Source organism: Stenella coeruleoalba (assembly GCF_951394435.1).
Source record: "Stenella coeruleoalba genome assembly, chromosome: 1".
NCBI classification, from domain to species: Eukaryota; Metazoa; Chordata; class Mammalia; order Artiodactyla; family Delphinidae; genus Stenella; species Stenella coeruleoalba.
Genome location: NC_137169.1, coordinates 167,633,055 through 167,659,376, shown reverse-complemented (window position 1 = coordinate 167,659,376; position 26,322 = coordinate 167,633,055). Strand labels below are relative to the sequence as shown.

Here is a 26,322-nt window from a genome sequence, read left to right as displayed (position 1 = left end):
CTGTTATTTTAAGCCACCAAGGTTGTGGTAATTCGTCATGGCAGCCCTAGGAAACTATTATAGATGGAATAAAGTTTTTACACGTAAAAACTAAATCCATAAAATAACTAGAATATGATACTAGAGAGTATTTTTATAACCTCAAAGGGTAGAAGGATTTTACTTAGCATGACATCAAGGCCAGAAGCCATAATGATGAATAGATTCCACTACATAAAAAATTTTTAGTTCTTTAAAAAGGCAAATATTAAAAACAGTATATTCAAAGTTAAAAGGAAAACTCCAAATGGGTAAAAAATTTTGCAAAATATAATAGGCAAAGGCTTAAAAGTAGGCAAAGGACACAGAAATATAAATGACTAATAACCATATAAAAGGATGGCTGTAATTTAAAAAGCCAATTAAAATATTTCATACCTATTAGACTAGCAAAAATTTAAAACAATATTCAGCACTGGCTGATAAGGGAAAATAGGCACCTTCCCACACTGTACTCTTTGACCCAGCAATACGGTTTTAATTTCAGTAATTTGGTTTTATATTTTTTTGAATTTTATTTTATTTTATTTTTATAGAGCAGGTTCTTATTATTATCTTATCCATTTTATACATATTAGTGTATACATGTCAATCCCAATCTCCCAAGTCATCCCACCACCACCACCCCCACCACTTTCCCCCCTTAGTAATTTTTAAAAATTTTACATACAGTAAAATATTTTCTTTTTTTGGTGTACAGTTCTCAGGGTTTTTTATACACACATAGATTTTTTTTTTTTTGTAACCAACATTACAGACAGGACACAGAATAATTCCAATACCCTAAAACATCCCCACACCCAGCAACATGCTTCTAACAATGAAAACTCCAATAACTCAAGTGTCCATGAATTGGGGATTGATTAAATATGTTATGATAATCCATATAATGGAATTTGATGTGACCAGTGAAAAAATGAAGCAGATTAATACGGAAGGGTATCCACATTATATTGACAAGTAAAAAAACCTAGTCAGCACTGTCCCACTGTTTAACCTATACATAAATATATGTACAGAAAAAAATTTATAGAAATATATTCACCAATTTATATGGTTATCTTTAGGGGATCCGATTTTAAGGAACTTCCTCCACATTATGCTTTATGATTTTGTCTTGTGTGAACCAAATTAACACACTACTTTCATAAGTGGAAGTAACAATTAAGTCATTTCCATTTTGGAAAATAAAATAATTTCAATAGAAGATCTAGGGACATAAAGAATGTAATAAACTACCTAAAGCTCTGACTTATTTAAAATTTGTAGGAAGCTTTGATATGAACGCCAGGCTCCTAGAAAATGAGTATTAGGGCTCAAACCCAAGTACTATGGCCTTAATTTTGGTGCTAGAATGGCCTATAGTAGAAATTACAAGATCTCTGTATCTGCAGATCTTTATGAATTGAAAAATATTTTCCTTTGTCAACTTGGACATTTTACCTCCTCATGCTGCTCCTATTTCTATTAACCCAACTCATCTAAGCCAAATGTCCGGCCCTCATCTCTCTCCCTAACCTTTTACTCTATAAAAAGAAATCAGCTGTCTCCCCGATCCACTCCATATTAACTTAATTATATTTATATCTGTTTATTATTCACCAAGCATGAACCATGTTATGGGTTTTCTTTGTCTCAATTCTAATGAGAGTTATCATGGATTTGCATTAAGTTTTACTTCACTTTAGAGGTTTATGTGATTTCATGTAAATACTGGGCTTCTAATTCTCCTATTTGTCTTTAAAAACTGTTTTTAGCTGTTTCCAGAAAGAACTGCAAGCCTAAAAAGTCTAAAACTCTAAACATCAGGGAGTGGAAAAATATCTTTCGTTCCTTTACACAGACAAAGCTCAAGTCAAAGGGAGAACACTAAGTACATAATTTTTTTCAAGTGCCCCTAGCCTCAGAAAACTCTAATATAAAGAAAATCATACAATTTAAATCCTTCAAACCCCTTGCTATTCTTCAAGAACTGTTAGTTTAAATATTTAGGATACCTAGAAAACACTCTCTCAAAATACTTACTTCACCAAGGTTAAAATGTTGTTTTCTATGTTTTTATCCTTTTCTGTTTTTCCCTGAACTTATGTTTTTCTTAAATCTTCAATTTTCATGATAACATTTTTATTCTCTCCTGAATCTTTGTATTATAGACAATTAGTAAGCAGCAGAATTCAAAGACTGAATTGCTATGTTGATTCATAAAGTAAACAATCTTTAATTCCTAGATTATATCTTAATCACCAAAGGCAAGGAAATGTTTTCAATCCCTATCATGTGGTTTACCGTTAATAAGAGGGGAAATCCTATTTCTAAAGAAAACACAAAACTCAAGGGAATAGTTTTGGGACCCTTAAAGTATGTTTTAATTTCAAAAGGTGAATGAAGATTAAAAAGACTATCACTGAAGGTACCATGTATATAAAATTTCACTGTAGTCATTTGATCCTGTCCTCACACATCTTAACTACTATATATTAACTTTAATCTACATTTAAGTTACTCAAGACATATATTATAACTCATGAGAGCTCCCCATCCCAATCTTGTTCTCTGAATACAGATTAACCTCATTTCCTTCTTCTAAATGATTTTAGTTTAAAATATATTATTACTACTGTTTGGTACTCTATAAGGGAATAAAGAAAGCTAAAATAAAATGCTACAGTGTAGACCAAAAACATAAAAATAAGTAAAACACTTACAGGTTCTGTTAGTGTTGTATCTTTCTCCAGGAACTGTACAACACAGTAGGCTAGCTAAAATACAAGGGACAGTTTATAAATATTACTGAATGAAATAACATTTAGTAATGCAGGATTTTTATATTTAGCTAACAAAACGACCTCATTTTGACAAACTTTATCGCAATATATAAAAATGAATATACTCATAATTGTGCAAGTAACTTCTACTTCAAAAAAGATGTCCTTGGGCTTCCCTGGTGGCGCAGTAGTTGAGAGTCCGCCTGCCGATGCAGGGGACACGGGTTCGTGCCCCGGTCCGGGAAGATCCCACATGCCGCGGAGCGGCTGGGCCCGTGAGCCATGGCCACTGAGCCTGCGCGTCCGGAGCCTGTGCTCCGCAACGGGAGAGGCCACAGCACTGAGAGGCCCGCGTACCGCCAAAAAAAAAAAAAAAAAAAAAAAAATCCTGTTTTCAGTAGTAACTTCTGAATATTAAGTTAACTGAAATATTAAAGAAAATGTAGTTGGACATATCAATCTTTCGATATCATTTAGGTGGCAGACCAGTTCTTTGGGGAATTAAAAGCACTGCCTTTGTCTTACAAATCAGAAGTGTAAACTATAGCACACTAAATTAATAGATACTTACACAGATAAATAAAGTTGACTGAAATAAGACTAGAGCTAACAGTTTAGTTTTTCAGCATGTTTCTAACATGTACGCCTATGCCGATATGATATTATTCTTTGAGTATTAATGGAGGAAACTAAAACCATTCTCTAACTAGGTCATTGAGGCTAGATGGAACATTCTGCAGATATGTGGGATTTATCGAAGTCACACAGTGAGTTAGGTCAGGGCCTGGACCAGAACAGAACTTGATCTTTCCTATATCTATACTTACAGTTCATTCAGCTTATTTAAGAACACTAAATATCATAATGCTTTAAAAATTATGATATAGTAAAAATTTGTTTTGGGCAACTTACAAAGCAAATTGCTTAAATATACTTAAAATTGCCACCTCAATACTTCTCAGTTTCTCTGCCTTTATATCAGTCTTTGAAACAACATTCATTTCACCTGAAATCTCCTGCAACTTACCTGAGCATGAAACAAAGCTAATCCTTTTGCAGTATGCATAGGAATAAGAACCTTCATTAGAAATTGTTTATGTTCTGCTTTCAGTGGCAATGCAAAGCCATTGATAATACTGGAGGGAAAAAAAGGCAGGGGAAGGGTTACGTAGTTACTACTTTATTTCTAAAAGTTATTACATCCCCAAGTACCTAGGAACTGCTCTGCTTCAGTCCTGGTGTTGAATGACTTACTCATCTGCAAACTACGTTAGACTATCACTGTGAAGTCTGCTCCTTTAAGTCATTCAGTGATCCCAAAAGAAAACGAGGACTGCCAATTTAATGTCCCAGTAAGCAACTTTATGTTTTCTATAAAGCCTATCACTTATTCATGCCTTTATTTTTCTTCTCTAAAGCACCGGAGAGTCAATATCACAATATTGTTAGAATTTTCAATATATTCTAAAGTAAATGGGTAGTTTCTCTTACTTTATTGAAAGATCTGAAATTAAGAAGTAGTTCTCTCCATAATCATTCTCTAAGTATTAACAGAGGAGACAAAAACCATTGTCTAAACATAAATAGAGGGTCTAAACTTCTCTCATGTTAATACTGCTATGTGGTGAATAAGGAAGGCAAAAATATTCATATAAACTAAAATCAAAGGCTGTAGATTCTTCTAAAAAGAACAGATGTACAGGAATGATCTATCAACACCTGAACAAGAATTCCTGTAACTTCACCAAATATTCACTATAACTTATTTCATCTCTTCCCAAGCAGATCCTATAGGTTTCTGAGGCAGTCTGGCAAGATCAGGCATAAAATATGCCACAGCTTCAAAAGCACAAGTCTATTCTGAAACAGATGTCTTGCATGGCACTATTTTAATATGCTGACCCCCTAAAAAGCTATAATAAGAATTCAGTTGAGAAACTATGCCTTATACTATATATTCAAACTCTAAAATATGAAATAATTTCTCCAATCCCAGCTATTTTAATACAGAAAGCATTCAAAGTTACTTAATTCTTAAAAAGAACAAAAAACTGACCTACCTTCCTAATATTTCAAGGAGTTCAGCAACACCATTGAAATGCTCTGTTTCATATATAAACCTAAATTTAAAATAAAGATAGATATAAAGAAAAATCAAACATCAGAAAATTAAACTGAGAGAAAGATGTAGGAAGGTACAAAGAAATCTAAGGGGCAAATATACGAAATGTTCAAGCACACTTTAGGAATGAATTCTTTGTAAGCCATTTGGCCCCCAATCACTTACTTCTTAGCAATCTTATAAAAGGTCTATTTCCTATTAAACCACATATACTTTTGCTAAAATTTGCTATATATTAAGATAACAATATAATTTCATCTGGAATATTTTATTTTACTTTAAAATTTATAAGAAAGATGGGTCTTCTCAAAGAAATACTTTTTAAAATAGGAAACCTCTACTCATACATAGGTAACTCTAAGAGAAAAGGACTCATGTAATAAAGCCACTTTTACTCAGAATTTCTCTAAGCCTAAACTACACAGGCTGACTAGCTTTCTAAGATTAGGGTCGCCTTTAAAGTAGGGAGTCATAGACTCAAATGATGACAGGATAGGCAGGGCAGATACCATAAATGATGGGCAGGGCCCCAGAGAGAACGACAGAGAGCTGGACAAAGATGATCTCTCTAGAGGAGGCAATATTTCTCATCTCTGACTGTTACAGTGTGAAAATGCTAGCCTAATTTTGCCACATTGTCAACTCAAACAAACCAAACCTGAAATTTGGGTATTAAAGCAAAATCTCCTAATCTGAAGCAACTAATCAATAGATTTCATTGATAAAGTAGTCAAAAGATAAATTTAATTAGCTTTGTCAGAAAATTGAATGAAAATACTGCCAAGAGCTACTGATTTAAATAGTATTTATACAAAATTTTTTAAACAAGTGCTCAAATACATAACCAGACAAACTCTCCTCTCAATAAATTTTAAACATCAGTAACACTGGTATTATCTATTAAAACTGTCTTCATTACTACTATCCATTTAGATGAGAAGTTACAAGAAAGAGTTAGATGCAATCAAATGATATCCATAAAACAGGCTAAAAATGACTCAAATACTATCAGTTAAGTTTCTAAGTTTCAGACTTTAAAAATTAACCTATCGCACTGCTGGTGGGAATGTGAATTGGTTCAGCCACTATGGAGAACAGTATGGAGGTTCCTTAAAAAACTACAAATAGATCTACCATATGACCCAGCAACCCCACTACTGGGCATATACCCTGAGAAAACCAAAATTCAAAAAGAGTCATGTACCAAAATGTTCACTGCAGCTCTATTTACAATAGCCCAGAGATGGAAACAACCTAAGTGCCCATCATCGGATGAATGGATAAAGAAGATGTGGCACGTATATACAATGGAATATTACTCAGCCATAAAAAGAAACGAAATTGAGCTATTTGTAATGAGGTGGATAGACCTAGAGTCTGTCATACAGAGTGAAGTAAGTCAGAAAGAGAAAGACAAATACCGTATGCTAACACATATATATGGAATTTAAGAAAAAAAAATGTCATGAAGAACCTAGGGGTAAGACAGGAATAAAGACACAGACCTACTGGAGAGCAGACTTGAGGATATGGGGAGGGGGAGGGGTGAGCTGTGACAGGGCGGGAGAGGGGCATGGACATGTATACACTAACAAACGTAAGGTAGATAGCTGGTGGGAGGCAGCCACATGGCACAGGGATATCGGCGCGGTGCTTTGTGACCGCCTGGAGGGGTGGGATGGGGAGGGTAGGAGGGAGGGGGACGCGGGAGAGAGGAGATATGGGAACGTGTGTGTGTGTGTGTGTGTGTGTGTGTGTGTGGCTGATTCACTTTGTTATAAAGCAGAAACTAACACACCATTGTAAAGCAATTATACCCCAATAAAGATGTTAAAAAAAAAAAAATTAACCTAAAGGGGCTTCCCTGGTGGTGCAGTGGTTAAGAATCCGCCTGCCAGTGCAGGGGACACAGGTTCGAGCCCTGATCCGGGAAGATCCCACATGCCGCGGAGCAACTAAGCCTGTGTGCCACAACTACTGAGCCTGTGCTCTAGTGCCTGCGAGCCACAGCTACTGAGCCCGCGCACTACAACTACTGAAGCCCCATACCTAGAGCCCATGCTCCGCAACCAGGAGAGCCACCGCAATGAGAAGCCCGTGCACCACAACGAAAGAGTAGCCCCCGCTCGCTGCAACTAGAAAAGCCTGCAAGCAGCAATGAAGACCCAACGCAGCCAAAAAATAAATAAATAAAATAAATAAATTTATTTAAAAAAATTAACCTAAAAGAACTGGAATAAAAAGAAAATATGGAAGGGGTAAAAAAGTGCTGTATATGAATATACAACCAATTTACCTGAGGAAAATGTTGTTAATTTGTTTTCTGATGAATGCTCTTAATCCAAGAAATTTCCCATAAATTCGATGCAGAACGGTCTTCAGGAAGTCGCGTTCTCTGGGATCTTCACTATCAAAAAGCTCCAGGAGCTTTAAAAAAAATCTGAGAAATTACTTTTTAAAAATAATCGAGCTAAAACTTCACTCTATTCTAATTTTGATTTTAAGATAATCCACAAAAGCTTTAAAAGTTTTAAAAAGATTCTGCCTCATCAGATTGACTTTATTCTTGCTAAATAATGAAATAAATAAGAGCTTATGGAGTATTTTTTTAATTTCATTTTGAAAAATGACACACAATAAATAATATAAACACTTCAAGAAGTGGAATATTGTTTTTTGGCCTTGCCACTCATTTTAAAATGCTGACCTACTCCTGACTACTAAACACGGCTCATAATTTTAAAGTGTTGAAATGTGAGAGATTTTTAAATGTTTTTTGATAGTATGTCAAAACTACATACAGAATCTTAAGCTTGTAGACCACAAATTGTTAAATAAATGAAGTTTAAAAAATACACATGCACAAATGCGTATTTCTAGTTTACTAGGCAAATTTATACAAACTAAGGCTTCTTTTTTTTTTGTGATCTTACACTAAAAACATTCAAGTCACCATGCCAACAGCTCAAAGATTAATATTTAGCTAATAGGTAAAATATTGGTAGATATATGCTAACAGAGTGAAAATCATTCATGAAATAACACTGAAATAAAAGATGAGACTACAGATTTTTATTAAAGTCAGCTTAGCAAATGGCTGAAAAATTTTAAACCAGTTCAAATTGGCCAAATCAGCATTTTCCTACACCTCTACACAACTCTTCAGCAAAGGCAGGACAAATAGATCTTTGAAAAATTTAAAATCAAAAGCTCAAATTTCCATTTTAAAATGGTAAAGAAACTGAAATTCTTCAGTCAAAAAAAAGTATTACTGTATTTTAAATGAAACACTGATTTTCTTAGGAAAAAATATACAAAACCTCTCTTTATAGAATACAATTACCTATGAAGTTGTCAAGGAATTTTATGTTCTGTACTTTGGGATTGATAATTACAGTCATGATGGCATGCTCTGAACCTTAAGTTCTTTTTCCATTCTGTCTTGAATTATATGTAATTGTTTACATGTGTATCTCTTCTACAAGAGTGGGTATTCTTTGAGAGTAGTGATGACTTTAGTCACATTTATATAACCCTGAAGTGTCTGGCTTATAGTTTGCATTTGTTGTTTGCTAGATTATTAAGTACTGCATGCGGCTCCAGCAAAAAATATCCACAGAGTATGAGAATTTATGTTAATATACCTAATTAAGTCACTTTAAATTATTCTAATTAAAATAGCTAAACTATTCACTTAAGACACTCAAATCCAAGTTCTGATGTTGGGTTTACTTGGAAGATATGCTTTGAAATTAATAAAAGGAACCCTTAATTGTTAAGTTTCCTATGTCTAATTCAAGAACAAACATAATGTAATACAAGTTGATCCTCAGGGTCAACGTAAAATAGTAGAGAACAGTTGTTAGCTAAGTGTCAAATCTATTTAAATAAGTTATTTTGAAATATTACAATCTAAATAAAACAATCTATTTATATATAATCAAATCCTGATTGTGCCATTTTCTAGCTCTGTGAATTTGGCTATGGTCTAGCTCTTTATATAAAAGCATATAAGGACAGTGCCTGGCACATAAAAAGCACTCAATAATTCTTAGCTTCCTTCTTCTGAAATCCTATGATTTGAACATAACCTGGAACTACACACTTGTTTTCTTCTCTTGAAATGATAAATGTCCAAATTTATACTTTAGATTTTTCTCCTGTACTTGTAAGTCTTAAACTTACCACCTAATCAAATAATTTCAAAATACAAAAGCTGAGAATTCTCATAGTAATATTTATGGAAGCAACATACTAAGAATACCTCAGAGCAGTGATCTGTGAAATCACAGTGATATAAACTGCTAGAAACAAATTATTGGGCCTTGGCTTCTCAGATATTTCAGGCACTCAGAGTAGAATGTAGAAAATGGATCCTACCCTACCAGTTTTCTTCTTGTTCCCCCTCAAATCCAATGAATAATCCAGCAGCCAAAACACCTCAAGCTCCAGAGTGAGGAAGCCCTAAGGCAATTGTTCCACTCAACCTGCTATTATCTTAAATACAATTTAACATGGCATTACTGAAGTTCCTTAATACACTGTATTCCTTCTGTAGCACACAAGAGCTATAGAAGGAAATAAATATGCATTCATTTGCAATTACCAAAATAACATAGCTCCATTTAATCTGACTGCTTTTAACTTGTTATTGAAATGAAATTAACATTTTACTGTTAACACACACCTAATATTTCTTCATAGTTTATGAAGAACTACTTGAATGACTGAAGGACATATTCTTGACAATATTCTTCATTTATCAATACTTCACAGCTACTAGTCAAAATACTTTATCTGGTAATTACAGGAAATGACCAAAAATGAACTCCAAATACGTGGAACTCATGCTTGTATAATCTTTATGCTAGGGGACACACAATGGTGGGAAGAGGGCAGCAAACGTCCTTGTAATGATCTTTAATCCTGGCCTCAGCACTTCATTACAGCCCTTCCACCCATCTCCTACCTTTCTTTAAAATGCTAATTAGTTTAGAAGAGGAGAATTCCTAATGAGACCCAACTTACAGATACGTATTTCAAAAGAGAAAATGGACCCACAGAGGTTTGGTCTACTTCACAATTTTGTCTAGGGCCAGCAAAGACCACATAGTTAAAAAGAGGCCTTTAAATTGTTGAAAAGATTTTGAAAATAAAAATAAACACATTCTGAGAAACTAATTTTGAGTATTTAAGGTTCCAAAAGAACCAACTAATAATCAACTTATAAAAAGAAAGAAGGTATCACACATGTTTAACTCTATCTCCTTTTCTTCTTAAAGATCCCATTTTATCTGTGGTTTAGGAACTGGGTGGCTAGAATGCCTAAGGTGGGAAGGGGGGGAAAAAAAAGGAAAGGTAAGTGACATTTGATGATAAGAAAGGAGCATAAAGCCCAAACTTCTAACAATAATTCCATTTCTATTTTTTCCACCCTCTGTCATTTCAAAGTCACAGTGCTTAGAACCATATGTCAAGTTCAAGCTCAAAGACTTAAAAATTTTAGAAAAGGTTTCCCCCTTGGTTATACCAAATTTTCTAAGTTAGATATTCCAGAAAGGCTTGCTTTTCTGGTCTTTATAAAACAACTATGAGGATTTAGGATTGGATAGGATAATTTGATTGATTTCACTAGAAGGCCACCCTTGATTAAAAAATACTCTTGTGTTCTCAAAGCTACTTACTTTTATTTTCATTGCCTGGCAAGAATATTAAGTGCTGTTAAACAGAAATCCTTAAAGTTTTGAAAGACTATTTTAATCACAAGTTAATAAACCATTGCTAAGATGAATATAAAAATTTAAGACAGAAGAATTCCTTACCTGTTGTACAAACTTCTGATCAATGTATCGCTTTGCAATGCTAGGCTGGAAATCAGGGCTCTCCAAAAACCTTAAGAAGAATTCATACACCAACTACAAGACAAAGTGAAATAAAAGTTAAGATGGTGCCTATAAAATTTTACCTTAAGTCATTACTTCACACCAAAAACATACCTCCCTTACTAACTTAGTAAGGATATTTCAGATCTCATTAAAAAATGTCATGAGTTGGTAACAGTTTTTAAAAAACTAAATATATATGCACAGTTTGGTCTCCTAAGCTAGTAGATTTTGGGATTTATTTACTGTGTTGCATCATTCATTGAAAATATTAACTTACAGGAGCCAGAAAACAAAGATAATACCTAAAAAATATTTAATTCAGAAGACTATTTTGCACTCCATACTCACTGGGAACCCTTCTCCAGTGGACCACTAACCTACCTCAGCTTAATCTCCAGAGTTCCTTAAATGCAGGATCAGAAACCTCCAGGTAAGAGTAAACTGAATTATAAGGGGCAGTGTATCAATACCAACTAAAAAAAAAGAGAAAAACTTCAAGTCTTTCTATAAAACTACAGTGGGAAAAAAATCCACACTTGGGAAGTAATGAACCAAATCATATAAGTACAGGGCTCAGGAAGAAATGTCTGTGCACCACAGTGAATAAACTAGAAGTCCTAACAAGCCTTCTACTAAAAAGTGCCAAACATCTTAAAAATACAGTATTCCCCGCTTAACCATGGGAGCTAAGTTCCAAGACCCCCCCCCCCCACTGGATGACTGAAAAACCTCAAATGGCACCAAACCCATATCTTCTAACCACAAATTTAATGACTTTTCCATCTTAACTAAGCACTGTGGGCATAACTTTTGCAGTCTGAGGTGTGACAGCAAAACTAGCACGATTCTTTTTCCTTCCTCAGAATTTCACAGATAGAAGATTCATTCTTACCATAGATCTTAGCAACCTCAGCATATGCTTTTTTTCTTTCCTTATTAAGTTGAGAACTTTCGCCTTTTGCTTAAAGGAAGCACTTTACAGCTTCTCTTTGGCATGTCTAAACTGCCAGCATCACCACTCTCGCACTTTGGGGCTGTTACTCAGTAAAACATAAGGGTTACTTGAACGCAAGAACTGCAATACCATAACAGTCGATTTTGGTAACAGAGGTAGCTCCTAAGTGACTAATGGGCTGGATATGCTGGACAAAGATATGATTCACATCTCGATGGGAGATTTCAACATGATACTCAGAATGGCACACAATTTAAAGCTTATGAATTGTTTATTTCTGTAATTTTCCACTTAATATTTTCGAACTGCGGTTGATCCCAGGTAACAAACTGCAGAAAGCAAAACCGTGGATAAAGGGGGACTATTGTAATAGCAAAATATTCACTTGCTGCCACAAATCAGAATTAAAAGTAATGTTTAGTTCAACTTACCTACATCACACCTACATCAACCTTTCAAGGAGAAAGGCAAAAACACTAAACTTTTTTTCTATGGTAACCTAATAGCTATAAAAGGCAGGAGTCTAGCCCAAAATGTGCCTTAATTTACTAGCTATTAAACAACATATCAAGCTGGCACCCTAAAAACAAAAAAGGAGGATTAGATCCCAAAGTAAAAACAGTCATTCAATAAACATTTAGGTAGCCAGTTAGGCCACAATACAGAAGGGAGGCGGGGAAAATTGCTACATGAAATTTACAGACCTCACAACATACAAAAAGCATTACCAGATCTGAGCTCTATCATTCACCACAGAATAGCAAATTTTTACTGCAGTGAGTTCAATAATATGCTAAGGCTAACAACAGTTTTGGGATCTGAGTAAATATTGTTTTGTTTGATTCATCTTTGCCCAACTATGCAAAAAGAGTGATGCTTATCTGGTCTAATTATTATCTAATTTAATATTTAATGTTAAGTGTGAATTAAGAATATAATGAGGGCTTCCCTGGTGGCACAGTGGTTAAGAATCCACCTGCCAATACAGGGGACATGGGTTCGAGCCCTAGTCCAGGAAGGTCCCACATGCCGTGGAGCAACTAAGCCCGTGCGCCAAAACTACCAAGTCTCTGCTTTAGAGCCTGTGAGCCACAACTACTGAGCTGGAGCACCACAACTACTGAAGCCCATGTACCTAGAGCCCATACTCTGCAACAAGAAAAGCCACCACAATGGGAAATGTGTACAATGCAACGAAGAGTAGCCCCTGCTCACTGCAGCTAGAGAAAGCCTGTGCGCAGCAACGAAGACCCAATGCGGCCAAAAATAAATGAATAAAATAAATAAAATTTTTAAAAAATTACCATTCTACCCACTACCAGTACATCCCATCAGGGGAATTGCACAAGCCTCTTAGATAGCCTCATCCACCAGAGAGCAGAAAGCAGAAGCGAGAAGAACTACAACCCTGCAGGCTGTGGAACAAAAACCACGTTCACAGAAAGGTAGGCAAGACGAAAAGGCAGAGGGCTATGTACCAGATGAAGGAACAAGATTAAGCCCCAGAAAAACAACTAAGTGAAGTGGAGATAGGCAACCTTCCAGAAAAAGAATTCAGAATAATGATAGTGAAGATGATCCAGGACCTCGGAAAAACAATGGAGGCAAAGATCAAGAAGATGCAAGAAATGTTTAACAAAGACCTAGAAGTATTAAAGAACAAACAAACAGAGACGAACAATACAATAACTGAAATGAAAACTACACTAGAAGGAATCAATAGCAAAAGAACTGAGGCAGAAGAACGGATAAGTGACCTGGAAGACAGAATGGTGGAATTCACTGCTGCAGAACAGAATAAAGAAAAAAGAATGAGAAGAAATGAAGACAGCCTAAGAGACCTCTGGGAAAACACTAAATGCAACAACATTTGCATCATAGGGGTCCCAGAAGGAGAAGAGAGAGAGAAGGACCCGAGAAAATATTTGAAGAGATTATAGTCGAAAACTTCCCTAACATAGGAAAGGAAAGAGCCACCCAAGTCCAGGGAGGGCAGAGAGTCCCATACAGGATAAACCCGAGGAGAAACACGCTGAGACACGTAGTAATCAAACTGGCAAAATTTCAAGACAAAGAAAAATTACCAAAAGCAGCAAGGGAAAAACGATAACATACAAGGGAACTCCCATAAGGTTAACAGTTGATTTCTCAGCAGAAACTCTACAAGCCAGAAGGGAGTGGCATGATATATTTAAAGTGATGAAAGGGAAGATCTACAACCAAGATTACTCTAGCCGGCAAGGATCTCATTCAGATTTGATGGAGAAATCAAAAGCTTTACAGACAAGCAAAAGCTAAGAGAATTCAGCACCACCAAACCAGCTCTACAACAAATGCTACAGGAACTTCTCTAAGTGAGAAACACAAGAGAAGAAAAGGACCTACAAAAAGAAACCCAAAACAATTAAGAAAATGGTCATAGGAACATACATATCGATAATTACCTTAAACGTGAATGGATTAAATGCTCCAACCAAAAGACACAGGCTTGCTGAATGGATACAAAAACGATACTCATATATATGCTGTCTATAAGAGACCCACTCAAGACCTAGGGACACATACAGACTGAAAGTGAGGGGATGGGAAAACATATTCCTTGCAAATGGAAATCAAAAGAAAGCTGGAGTAGCAATACTCATATCAGATAAAATAGACTTTAAAATAAAGAATGTTACAAGAGACAGGAAGGACACTACATAATGATCAAAGGATCAATCCAAGAAGAAGATATAACAATTATAAATATATATGCACCCAACATAGGAGCACCTCAATACATAAGGCAACTGCTAACAGCTCTAAAAGAGGAAATGGACAGTAACACAAGAATAGTGGGGGACTTGAACACCTCACTTACACCAATGGACAGATCATCCAAAATGAAAATTAATAAGGAAACACAAGCTTTAAATGACACAATAGACCAGATAGATTTAATTGATATTTATAGGACATTCCATCCAAAAACAGCAGATTACACTTTCTTCTCAAGTGCGCACAGAACATTCTCCAGGAGAGATCACATCCTGGGTCACAAAACAAGCCTCAGTAAATTTAAGAAAACTGAAATCATACCAAGCATCTTTTCTGACCACAACACTATGAGATTAGAAATCAATTACAGGGAAAAAAACGTAAAATACACAAACACATGGAGACTAAACAATATGTTACTAAATAACAAAGAGATCACTGAAGAAATCCAAGAGGAAATCAAAAAATACCAAGAGACAAATGACAATGAAAACACGATGATTCAAAACCTATGGGATGCAGCAAAAGTAGTTCTAAGAGGAAAGTTTATAGCTATACAAGCCTACCTCAAGAAATAAGAAAAATCTCAAAAAAACAATCTAACCTTACACCTAAAGGAACTAGAGAAAGAAGAACAGACAAAACCCAAAGTTAGCAGAAGGAAAGAAATCATAAAGATCAGAGCAGAAATAAATGAAATAGAAACAAAGAAAACAGTAGCAAAGATCAATAAAACTAAAAGCTGGTTCTTTGAGAAGATAAACAAAATTGATAAACCATTAACCAGGCTCATCAAGAAAAGAGGGAGAGGACTCAAATCAATAAAATTAGAAATGAAAAGGAGAAGTTACAACAGACACTGCAGAAATACAAAGCATCCTAAGAGACTACTACAAGCAACTCTATGCCAATAAAATGGAAGAAATGGACAAATGCTTAGAAAGGTATAACCTTCCAAGACTGAACCACGAAGAAATAGAAAATATGAACAGACCAGTCACAAGTAATGAAATTGAAACTGTGAATAAAAATCTTCCAACAAACAAAAGTCCAGGACCAGATGCCTTCACAGGTGAATTCTATCAAACATTTAGAGAAGAGCTAACACCCATCCTTCTCAAACTCTTCCAAAACATTGCAGAGGAAGGAACACTCCCAAACTCATTCTATGAGGACACCATCACCCTGATACCAAAACCAGACAATGATACTACAAAAAAAGAAAATTACAGACCAATATCACTGATGAATGTAGATGCAAAAATCCTCAACAAAATACTAGCAAACAGAATCCAACAACACATTAAAAGACTCATACAACATGATCAAGTGGGATTTATCCCAGGGATGCAAGGATTCTTCAGTATATGCAAATCAATCAATGTGATACACCGTATTAACAAATTGAAGAATAAAAACCATATGATCATCTCAATAGATGCAGAAAAAGCTTTTGACAAAATTCAACACCTATTTATGATAAAAACTCTCCAGAAAGTGGGCATAGAGGGAAACTACCTCAACATAATAAAGGCCATATACGACAAACCCACAGCAAACATCATTCTCAATGGTGAAAAACTGAAAGCATTTCCTCTAAGATCAGGAATGAGACAAGGATGTCCACCCTCACCACTATTATTCAACAGATTTTTGGAAGTCCTAGCCACGGCAATCAGAGAAGAAAAAGAAATAAAAGGAATACAAATTGGAAAAGAAGAAGTAAAACTGTCACTGTTTGCAGATGACATGATACTATGCATAGAGAATCCTAAAGAAGCCACCGGAAAACTACTAGAGCTAATCAATGAATTTGGGAAAGTTGCAGGATACAAAATTAATGCACAGAAATCTCTTGCATTCCTATACACTACCGATGAAAAATCTGAAAGAGAAATTAAGGAAACACTCCCATTTACCACTGCAACAAAAAGAATAAAATACCTAGGGAGACAAAAGACCTGTATGCAGAAAACTATAAGACACTGATGAAAGAAATTAAAGATGATACCAACAGATGGAGAGATATACCATGTTCTTGGATTGGAAGAATCAATATTGTGAAAATGACTATAATACCCAAAGCAATCTATCGATTCAACGTAATCCCTATCAAATTACCAATGGCATTTTTTACGGAACTAGAACAAATCATCTTAAAATTTGTATGGAGACACAAAAGACCCTGAATAGCCAAAGCAGTCGTGAGGGAAAAAAGTGGAGCTGGAGGAATCAGACTCCCTGACTTCAGACTATACTACAAAGCTACAGTAATCAAGACAATATCGTACTGGTACAAAAACAGAAACACAGATCAATGGAACAAGATAGAAAGCCCAGAGAGAAACCCATGCACTATGGTCAACTAATCTATGACAAAGGAGGCAAGGATATACAGGGGAGAAAAGACAGTCTCTTCATTAAGTGATGCTGGGAAAACTGGACAGCTACATTGTAAAAGAATGAAATTAGAACACTCCCTAACACTATACACACAAAAAATCTCTAAATGGATTAGAGACCCTAAATGTAAGACCAGACACTTTAAAACTCTTAGAGGAAAACATAGGAAGAACACTCTTTGACATAAATCACAGCAAGATCTTTTTTTGATCCACCTCTTAGAGTAATGGAAATAAAACCCAAAATAAACAAATGGGACCTAATGAAACTTAAAAGCTTTTGCACAGCAAAGGAAACCATAAACAAGACGAAAAGACAAACGGCAGAATGGGAGAAAATATTTCCAAACGAATCAACGGACAAAGGATTAATCTCCAACATATATAAACAGCTCATGCAGCTCAATATAAAAAAAACCAACCAACCCAATACAAAAATGGGCAGAAGACCTAAACAGACATTTCTCCAAAGAGGACATACAGATGGGCAAGAAGCATATGAAAAGCTGCTCAACATCACTAATTATTAGAGAAATGCAAATCAAATCTACAATGAGGTGTCACCTCACACCAGTTAGAATGGGCATCATCAGAAAATCTACAAACAACAAATGCTGGAGAGGGCGTGGAGAAAAGGGAACCCTCTTGCACTGTTGGTGGGAATGTAAATTGATACAGCCGCTATGGAGGACAGTATGGAGGTTCCTTAAAAAACTAAAAATAGAATTACCATATGATCCAGCAATCCCACTACCGGGCATATACCCAGAGGAAACCATAATTCAAAGAGACACATGCACCCCAATGTTCATTACAGCACTATTTACTATAACCAGGTAATGGAAGCAACCTAAATGCCCATCGACAGACGAATAGATAAAGAAGATGTGGTACATATATACAATGGAATATTACTCAGCCATAAAAAGGAATGAAATTGGGTCATTTGTAGAGATGTGGCTGGATCTAGATACTGTCACACAGAGTGAAGTAAGTCAAAAAGAGAAAAACAAATATCGTATATTAAGGCATATATGTGGAACCTAGAAAAATGGTACAGATGAACCGGTTTGCAGGGCAGAAATTGAGACACAGATGTAGAGAACAAACATATGGACACCAAGGGGGGAAAGTGCTGGTGGGGTGGTGGTGGTGGTGTGATGAATTAGGCAATTGGGATTGACATGTATACACTGATGTGTATAAAATTGATGAGTAATAAGGACCTGCTGTATATATAAAAAAAAATTTACCCTTAAGAAAAAATATAACAAGAAAAAATAGAAGTTGATATTAGTTTTTTATTTATAAATAATTTTCTGATCAACCAACTATATAGATAATTTTGCTTTGGGCTAACACATGCAAAAAGATATACAAAAATTATCAGAGTCTTGTGAAGTGTTAGTACATTCTCACAAACTGCTATGCAGTTTCACTGGCACAACCTGCTCAGTGCCTATTTTCATCTCTAATACTGGGCTACTGTGATATTGTGATAAAATAAGAAATATATATTTGGTCTTCATCCCTGGTTATTGGCAGAGGGCTCCTAAACCCGTGGAATTTCCTGAGCGATAAAGCGTGAGAAGAAGATCTTTTGTTATTCATAATAAGCCCCTTCCAACCACAGTTTATGGTTATGAGTTTATGCTAATGAGGTGACTCTGGAGGATGAAGGCTGGTTATCAGAGGAACCAACCATAGTATCAGAGGGTTGGAACTTTCAGCCCAAGCCCCCATCCTCCACGAAGGGGAGAAGAAGATTGAGTTTAACCACCAATGGCCAATTATTTAGTTTATCATGCCTACGTGATACAACCATCAGAAACATCCTAAACAAAGGGGTTTGAAGAACTTCTGGGTCGGTGAACACGTCAAAGTGCTGGGAGGGTGGTTCATGGAAAATCCAAGCCCCTTCTCCACACCTTACCCTATTCATCTCTTCTATTTGGCTATTCCTGAGTTATATCCTTTATAATAAACTGGTAACAGTAAGTAAAGTGTTTCCCTGAGTTCTGTGAGCTGTTATAACAAATTATTGAACCAGAAGAGTGGGTCATGGTAACCCCAGATTTATAGCCAATTAATCAGAAGTATGGGAGGCCCAGACTCTCGACTGCCAACTGCAGTGATGGCAAGACCCCAGTCTTGATGGACTGAGCCCTTAACCCCTGGGGTCCTTGCTAACTCTGGGTAGTCAGTGTCAGAATGAATAAATTGTAGGACACCCAGTTGATGTTCACAGAGAACTGAAGAATTTCTTGGTGCGGAAAATCTATATATTTGGTGTCAGAAATGTTGAGGGTAGAAGAAACAAGTTTTCCTTTAACTATGTTTAGTATGAACAGATAGCAGGTAAGCTCTGAAAAGCTCATTCACGTACTGGGGAGGTAAGACAAAAATAAAAACATATAAAATGGTATATACACAAAAACTATATGGCACAAACTATGAGTTCAGGAGACATTTAGAAAAGGGCTATATCACTGTGGAATAAGGTCAACAGGAAAGTTTTAAGGAGGACATAAAACTTGAGCCCTGCATTAGGTGTGATTTTGGACAAATCAAGAAGAAAGAGGAGGGCTTTTATAAGAAAGGTAGATGTCTCAAGAAGAAGATGGTGTAGCGTAGGGGCTGGTGGGTATGAAATCAGAGACTCTTTATGCAGATTCCAAGTTAAAAGCTGTGGTAAGGAGGGGCCAAGTTAGCCCTGAGTCAAGCATGGCATGAATTCAGGGCTTAAGGCTTATTAGTTTTAACAGTAATAGCATGTCTTTAACAGTAATAGCATGGGAGACTTACATGACATCAAGCTCCAGATCAAAATGAATCCTCTAAATCACATATACAGTTGAAATCTGTGCCTATCACAGATCTGACATATCATTTCTTACACAGGTTTCATCTGCATCACTTACCTGACACAGTGAACATTAATTAAGTGACCAGTCAAGATGAGTAGCAAAAAGCTTTTATGCAACCAACTTAGCACCACTGAAGAGATGATGACAAAAGGTTAAATACATGTTCAGTAATCCCAAACAGAGGCAGAAAAACACGAGTGACCTACAGAGCTAAAAATCTTCAATATGGCACAACTAAGACCATGCTTCTATAAAACTTTACCCCGCCCCCACTGTCACTCTCTCTATACCCTTTATTCTGCATTACTTTTTTTCTTGTATTTATCACACCCTGACATAGTATTATTTATTCTTTTCCCCTAGAGTGCAAGACAGTTTGCTTATTACTTCAATGCTTTACCCCCAATATTTAGAATAATGCCTGAAACACAAGAGATGCCCAATAAATATTTGCTGAATGAATGAAAATCATAGTTGAGAAACTGTATTTGTATTTCTGTATTAAAGTTTCTCTATGTTCTTCCACATGAAAAAATAATTTGCTCCAAGAACCTAACAAACAGTGCTGCAAAGGGACAATAGATACTTTCAGCAATGGGCTTATTTCTCTAATAAAATGGCAATCTTCACATATGTTCAAGGTCCTCCTATTCCTTTAATCCAAAAAATACCCTAAAAGATGAAAGATAACTAAAAAGTGTAAGGAAAGAAGGATAATCTTAGCATTCTATTCAGTACTGACTGTGTCCTTCCTAAGGCAGTTAAAATAAAATACGTAAAATTCTGGTCTTTACCAATAAAAGATTTTAGAAGGCACACCACAAAAGAGCATAGATCATTAATGTATTTGAAAATAAGACCTATATAAAAACCTAAAGGAACTAGAAATGTTTGGCTTAGAAAGGCAGACTTAAAAGCAACTTTAATGATTTACAAATACACAGAGGCTCTTTTTCAAGGAGTATGCTGACTGAATGTTTTCCAACCTCCATTAAGAGGAAGCTAATTTAAATGGGGCTTTAAAAATTGATTTAATATTTGAAAGAATTTATGTAAGAATTAACGTATACTAAATTCAATGACGGATATTAAGTGCCCAGAACACTGCCTGGTACATAGCAAACACTAACAAATCTTAGTCCTATAAGAATCTGGGTTGTTGTTTTTTTCTCCTTTTAAAAATAGGACATATTCTGCACAAACCTTGAATAGCTTAAATATGATCAGCCTATTTTTCCGCTGCTCTTTTAACCATAATAATTAAAAAGATAATTAATAACAAATAACTATTTACAATTAAAAAGGTCAAAGTAATGAAAATGTTTCTCAACCTTAAAATAAGGATAAAAGATGTTCCTTTTCTATTTCTGTGCATAAGTGTTGGTGCACTAGGTCACAGTCCCTATAATTTTTGATTCTTAGAACATGCAAATATTTAAAATATAGCATCTGGTCAAGAGCTATTTGGATGTGAAGGTGTACATAATAAAATATATATGTCCCCACTTTAAATTTCTACTTATACAGATCATAAAGAAGAGCCTCTAGTTCCTCAAATCAAGTTATCCTAAAATGGTCTGTGTTCTATTCAGTATCCTACATAATTACATCTTAATTATCTGTGCCAAAAAAAGAAGATAGTTGATAAAAAAAAATAAAAATACTACATAACCTGCCTGTATTCCAAGCTAGTATAGCAGTCATGCCTCTCTAATTATCTAGAAGTAGGCATATAGAAAATTACTATCTTGTTGGTCTTCAATAAATACAAAGCAATAATACTTAGGAAAGAAAATTTAAAAATAACTTATAGCTGTTATACATCAATAATTATCATATAATACTCAGTAAATTAAAAGATATGGCCAGATAGTGATCCCCAGTGCTAAAATGGCCTTTCTTTTGTTCTTTTCTTCTGTGTTTCTTTATTCCATTTATTCCATTGTTCATTAGTATTTCCATTACAGTGTGGGAAAAAAAGTAAAAAGAAATTGTAAATTAGCACCTTTTTAGAAAATTCACAAAAAGTTGAAGAAACAAAAATTTGAAAGGTCTGAAATTACTTGAGATTATTCCCCTCATTAACTAAATTTAATATTTATTTTTCATCCTGGCAAATCAATTTCTAGCATCAAAGACCTGATAAGCTATATGTAAAATGTAAACTTTTAGTACAAAAAAAAAATTCCAGGTGACATGATTCAAGATATATTAACAACAAGGAATGAAATTTTCATTGAGCAAACTTCCTCAGTGCTATACTCTCTATAAGTTCATTCATCAGAACAGCTTTAACATTCCACTCTAAAAAAAGTATGATGATGTAGCTACTGACAAATCCTATCAATCAGTTCACTTCGCATTTAACAGACCATCTGACTGCCAAATTTAAAAACTGTATACCAAATTTTAGTTACTAGAAAGATTTTTAACTATAAACATATATATCCAGAGCAGAGCCTTTTAATCAGAAGACCATGGCTATGTAATATTTCTTGGGTATCTATGAATTTGTCTTGAGAGAAAACTCATTTTTAAAAAATCATATTTTGAAAGCAACTCACCATCTCCTAAAATGTTAAGAACCACTAGTTCCAGTGAATTTAAGTAAACTTCAAATCATACCAGTGAAAAATAGAAAGCACATTGTATATATGGCTGAATATTTACTGTTAATTCCCAAGGGCATATAAAAATATCTTAATGGAAAAATTCTTTTTAAAAATTCAAAGACTGAGATTTTTTTTCAGGTTATCCAACTACATGTGATTAAAAATATATATAACTTACTGGCTAATGAGAATTTCATGCTTTTAAAACCTTTGCATCATTAAATCTATTATCACTAATTTTATACCAACTATGGCATGAAATTTCAGATGAACCCTGTGCAGTGCTATTAAAACATAGTTTACCACTTCAGTTTTTCTATTCTATAAGCTCTAATGTGCTGATAAATCTCAAAAATTTTATCAGTTTACACTAATCCTAGGATTCCTCTTCCATTTTATTTGGATGTATAGGTGCTAGACAGAGTGAATAAATAATGAGGCAGACTATTGCTTTAAAGTGTCCCAAATAGTTTAGAATATAAATTTCTTTCTCATCTTTTATAATAAAAATAGAATGAAATGGCACTAATAAATATAAGTCCTGGTAAAATAAAAACTCAACAATACAATCTGGAGGAATTCCCTGGTGGTCCAGTGGTTAGGTCTCCACACTTTCACTGCTGAGGGCCTGGGTTCAATCCCTGGTTGGGGAACTAAGATCCCGCGAGCCATGTAGTGCGGCCAAAAACAAACAAACAAACAAACAATATAATCTGAAGCAACACCGAGCACCCATATATAAAAGCAAGGTTCCTCTCTATCTCCCAGGAACTATGTAGAAAATAGCTGATGTTATCCATCCTATGGTCATTAACAAATCTATCATTTTTCATTTTATTCAGGATAGACTCTTGCCTCCAATGGTTCAAGCCTGTGGCAGGCATTGTTGCTTAGCTAATCTAGCACCCATTCCCTTTCCCCTGCATGTCTCTACTACTGAAGCTGGAAAAACTAAATATTGATTCTGTCAGTCTGCCTTTCAACCAGAGTAATGGAAAAATGAAAAAGAGTATGGAAAAAAGAAAAATTAAAGACAATCCAACAAAATGAAGAAAGAGATAAGAAAAACAAAAAGATTTCAAGAGAAAGTGATATATATAGACAGAAGCAAAGAGCCCACATATGAATAGCAGGTATTCCCAAAGAAGAAAACAATGGGGTAGAACAAAAGAAATACTAAAAAGTATTATTGAAGAAAACTTTTCAAAAATAAAAGTGTTTTTTTTTTCAGCAAAAGAACACTATTCAACTGGGAAAACTGATGTAGAAAAAAATCAACACTTATGTATAGACCAAGAAAAGCAGTTGGCAGGACTTCCCTGGTGGCGCAGTGGTTAAGAATCCGCCTTCCAATGCAGGGGACACAGGTTCGAGCCCTGGTCCAGGAAGATCCCACATGCTGAGAAGCAACTAAGCCTGTGTGCCACAACAACTGAGCCTGCACTCCAGAGCACGCGAGCCTCAACTACTGAAGCCAGCACGCCTAGAGCCTGTGCTCCACAACAAGAGAAGCCACTGCAATGAGAAGCCCATGCACCGCAGCAAAGAGTAGCCCCTGCTCGACGCAACTAGAGAAAGCCTGTGCACAGCAACGAAGACCCAGTGCAACCAAAAAACAAAAAAAAAACCAACTGGCCATTAAAGGAAAAATATCCTTTGGGCGCCAGGCATAAAGACCAAGAATATAAGAGGAAAAAAATCAGACTGAAATAAGAAGACAATGGAATAACATATTTAAGGTACCTAAGGAAATTAAGAAGCTGAACCAAGGATTTTATATCAACTCAAATTGATCTTTAAACATAAATGCTAGAGACAAACTGAGATGAAACATGCAACGACTCAGGAAGTAGTGGTCCCATGAGCCCTTCTACTAAAGAATGAGCTTCAAATTACCAAGAAATGGTCAGAGAAACTTTTCATAAGGATTGATAGTAAATATTAAATATATTACCTGTAGAACTAATGACAAGTGTTGGGCATAAAGGTGACAGAATAGTATAAAATCAGTTATATATTCTAACTATGTACAACTATCAAAAATAGGGAGTTGGAGGAGGGGAAGGAGAAGAGTATGGGAAGTAGAAGAAGCTCTGAATTGTCATGTAAGTATTTACTGTGAAAGTAAAAGACTCACCCCCTGCCACTTTCCCCCCTTAATGTCCATACATCTGTTCTCTACATCTGTGTCTCAATTTCTGCCCTGCAAACCTCTTCATCTTTACCATTTTTCTAGGTTCTGATTATATGTGTTAATATACAATATTTGTTTTCCTCTTTCTGACATAACTTCACTCTGTATGACAGTCTCTAGATTCATCCACGTCTCTACAAATGACCCAATTTCATCCCTTTTTATGGCTGAGTAATATTCCATTGTATATACGTACCACATCTTTATCCATTCATCTGTCGATGGGCATTTAGGTTGCTTCCATGACCTGGCTATTGTAAATAGTGCTGCAATGAACATTGGGGTGCATGTGTCTTTTTGAATTCTGCTTTTCTCTGGGTATACGCCCAGTAGTGGGATTGCTGGATCATATGGTAATTCTATTTTTAGTTTTTTAAGGAATCTCCATACTGTTCTCCACAGGGGCTGTATCAACTTACATTCCCACCAACAGTGCAAGAGGGTTCCCTTTTCTCCACACCCTCTCCAGCATTTGTTGTTTGTAGATTTTCTGATGAAGTCCAATCTAATTGGTGTGAGGTGATACCTCACTGTAGTTTTGATTTGCATTTCTCTAATAATTAGTGATGCTGAGCAGCTATCATGTGCTTCTTGCCCATCTGTATGTCTTCTTTGGAGAAATGTCTATTTAGGTCTTCTGCCCATTTTTGTATTGGATTGGTTGTTTTTTTAATATTGAGCTGCATGAGCTGTTTATATATTTTGGAGATTAATCCTTTGTCTGTTGATTTCTTTGCAAATATTTTCTCCCATTCTGAGGATTGTCTTTTCGGTTGGTTTGTAGTTTGCTTTGCTTTGCAAAAGCTTTTAAGTTTCATTAGGTCCCATTTGTTTATATTTGTTTTTATTTCCATTGCTCTAGGAGGTGGATCAAAAAAGATCTTGCTGTGATTTATGTCAAAGAGTGTTCTTCCTATGTTCTTCCTATGTTTTCCTCTAAGAGTTTTAAAGTGTCTGATCTTACATTTAGGTCTCTAATCCATTTAGAGATTTTTTGTGTGTATAGTGTTAGGGAGTGTTCTAATTTCATTCTTTTACAATGTAGCTGTCCAGTTTTCCCAGCAACACTTAATGAAGAGACTGTCTTTTCTTCACTGTATATCTTTGCCTCCTTCGTCATAGATTAGTTGACCAAGGTGCGTGGGTTTATCTCTGGGCTTTCTATCCTGTTCCATTGATCTACATTTCTGTTTTTGTGCCAGTATCATATTGTCTTGATTACTGTACTTTTGTAGTATAGTCTGAGGTCAGGGAGTCTGATTCCTCCAGCTCCATTTTTTTCCCTTAAGACTGCTATGGCTATTTGGGGTTTTTTGTGTCTCCATATAAATTTTAAGATTTTTTGTTCTAGTTCTGTAAAAAATGCCATTGGTAGTTTGATAAGGATTGCACTGAATCTGTAGACTGCTTTGGGTAGTATAGTCATTTTCACAATATTGATTCTTCCAATCCAAGAACATGGTATATCTCTCCATCTGTTTGTATCATCTTTTATTTCTTTCATCGGTGTCTTACAGTTTTCTGCATACAGGTCTTTTGTCTCCCTAGGTAGGTTTATTCTTAGGTATTTTATTCTTTTTGTTGCAGTGGTAAATGGGAGTGTTTCCTTAATTTCTCTTTCAGATTTTCCATCATTAGTGTATAGGACTGTAAGAGATTTCTGTGCATTAATTTTGTATCCTGCAACTTTACCAAATTCATTGATTAGCTCTAGTAGTTTTCTG

General features: G+C 35.4%; 1 protein-coding gene across 2 annotated transcripts in view; it reads right to left on the bottom strand.

Moving 5' to 3' along the window:
* Positions 1-26,322, bottom strand: part of PPP2R5A (protein phosphatase 2 regulatory subunit B'alpha) — a 91,870-nt gene that overhangs the window by 7,036 nt on the left and 58,512 nt on the right. For both annotated transcript variants that reach the window (XM_079903047.1, XM_079903048.1), the window contains exons 4-8: positions 10,749-10,841; positions 7,223-7,353; positions 4,865-4,924; positions 3,832-3,940; positions 2,745-2,798 (exon numbers count right to left, since the gene is read on the bottom strand). In XM_079903047.1, coding sequence (XP_079759173.1) covers positions 2,745-2,798; positions 3,832-3,940; positions 4,865-4,924; positions 7,223-7,353; positions 10,749-10,841 — 447 coding nt within the window. The remainder of the gene's footprint in view (positions 1-2,744; positions 2,799-3,831; positions 3,941-4,864; positions 4,925-7,222; positions 7,354-10,748; positions 10,842-26,322) is intronic.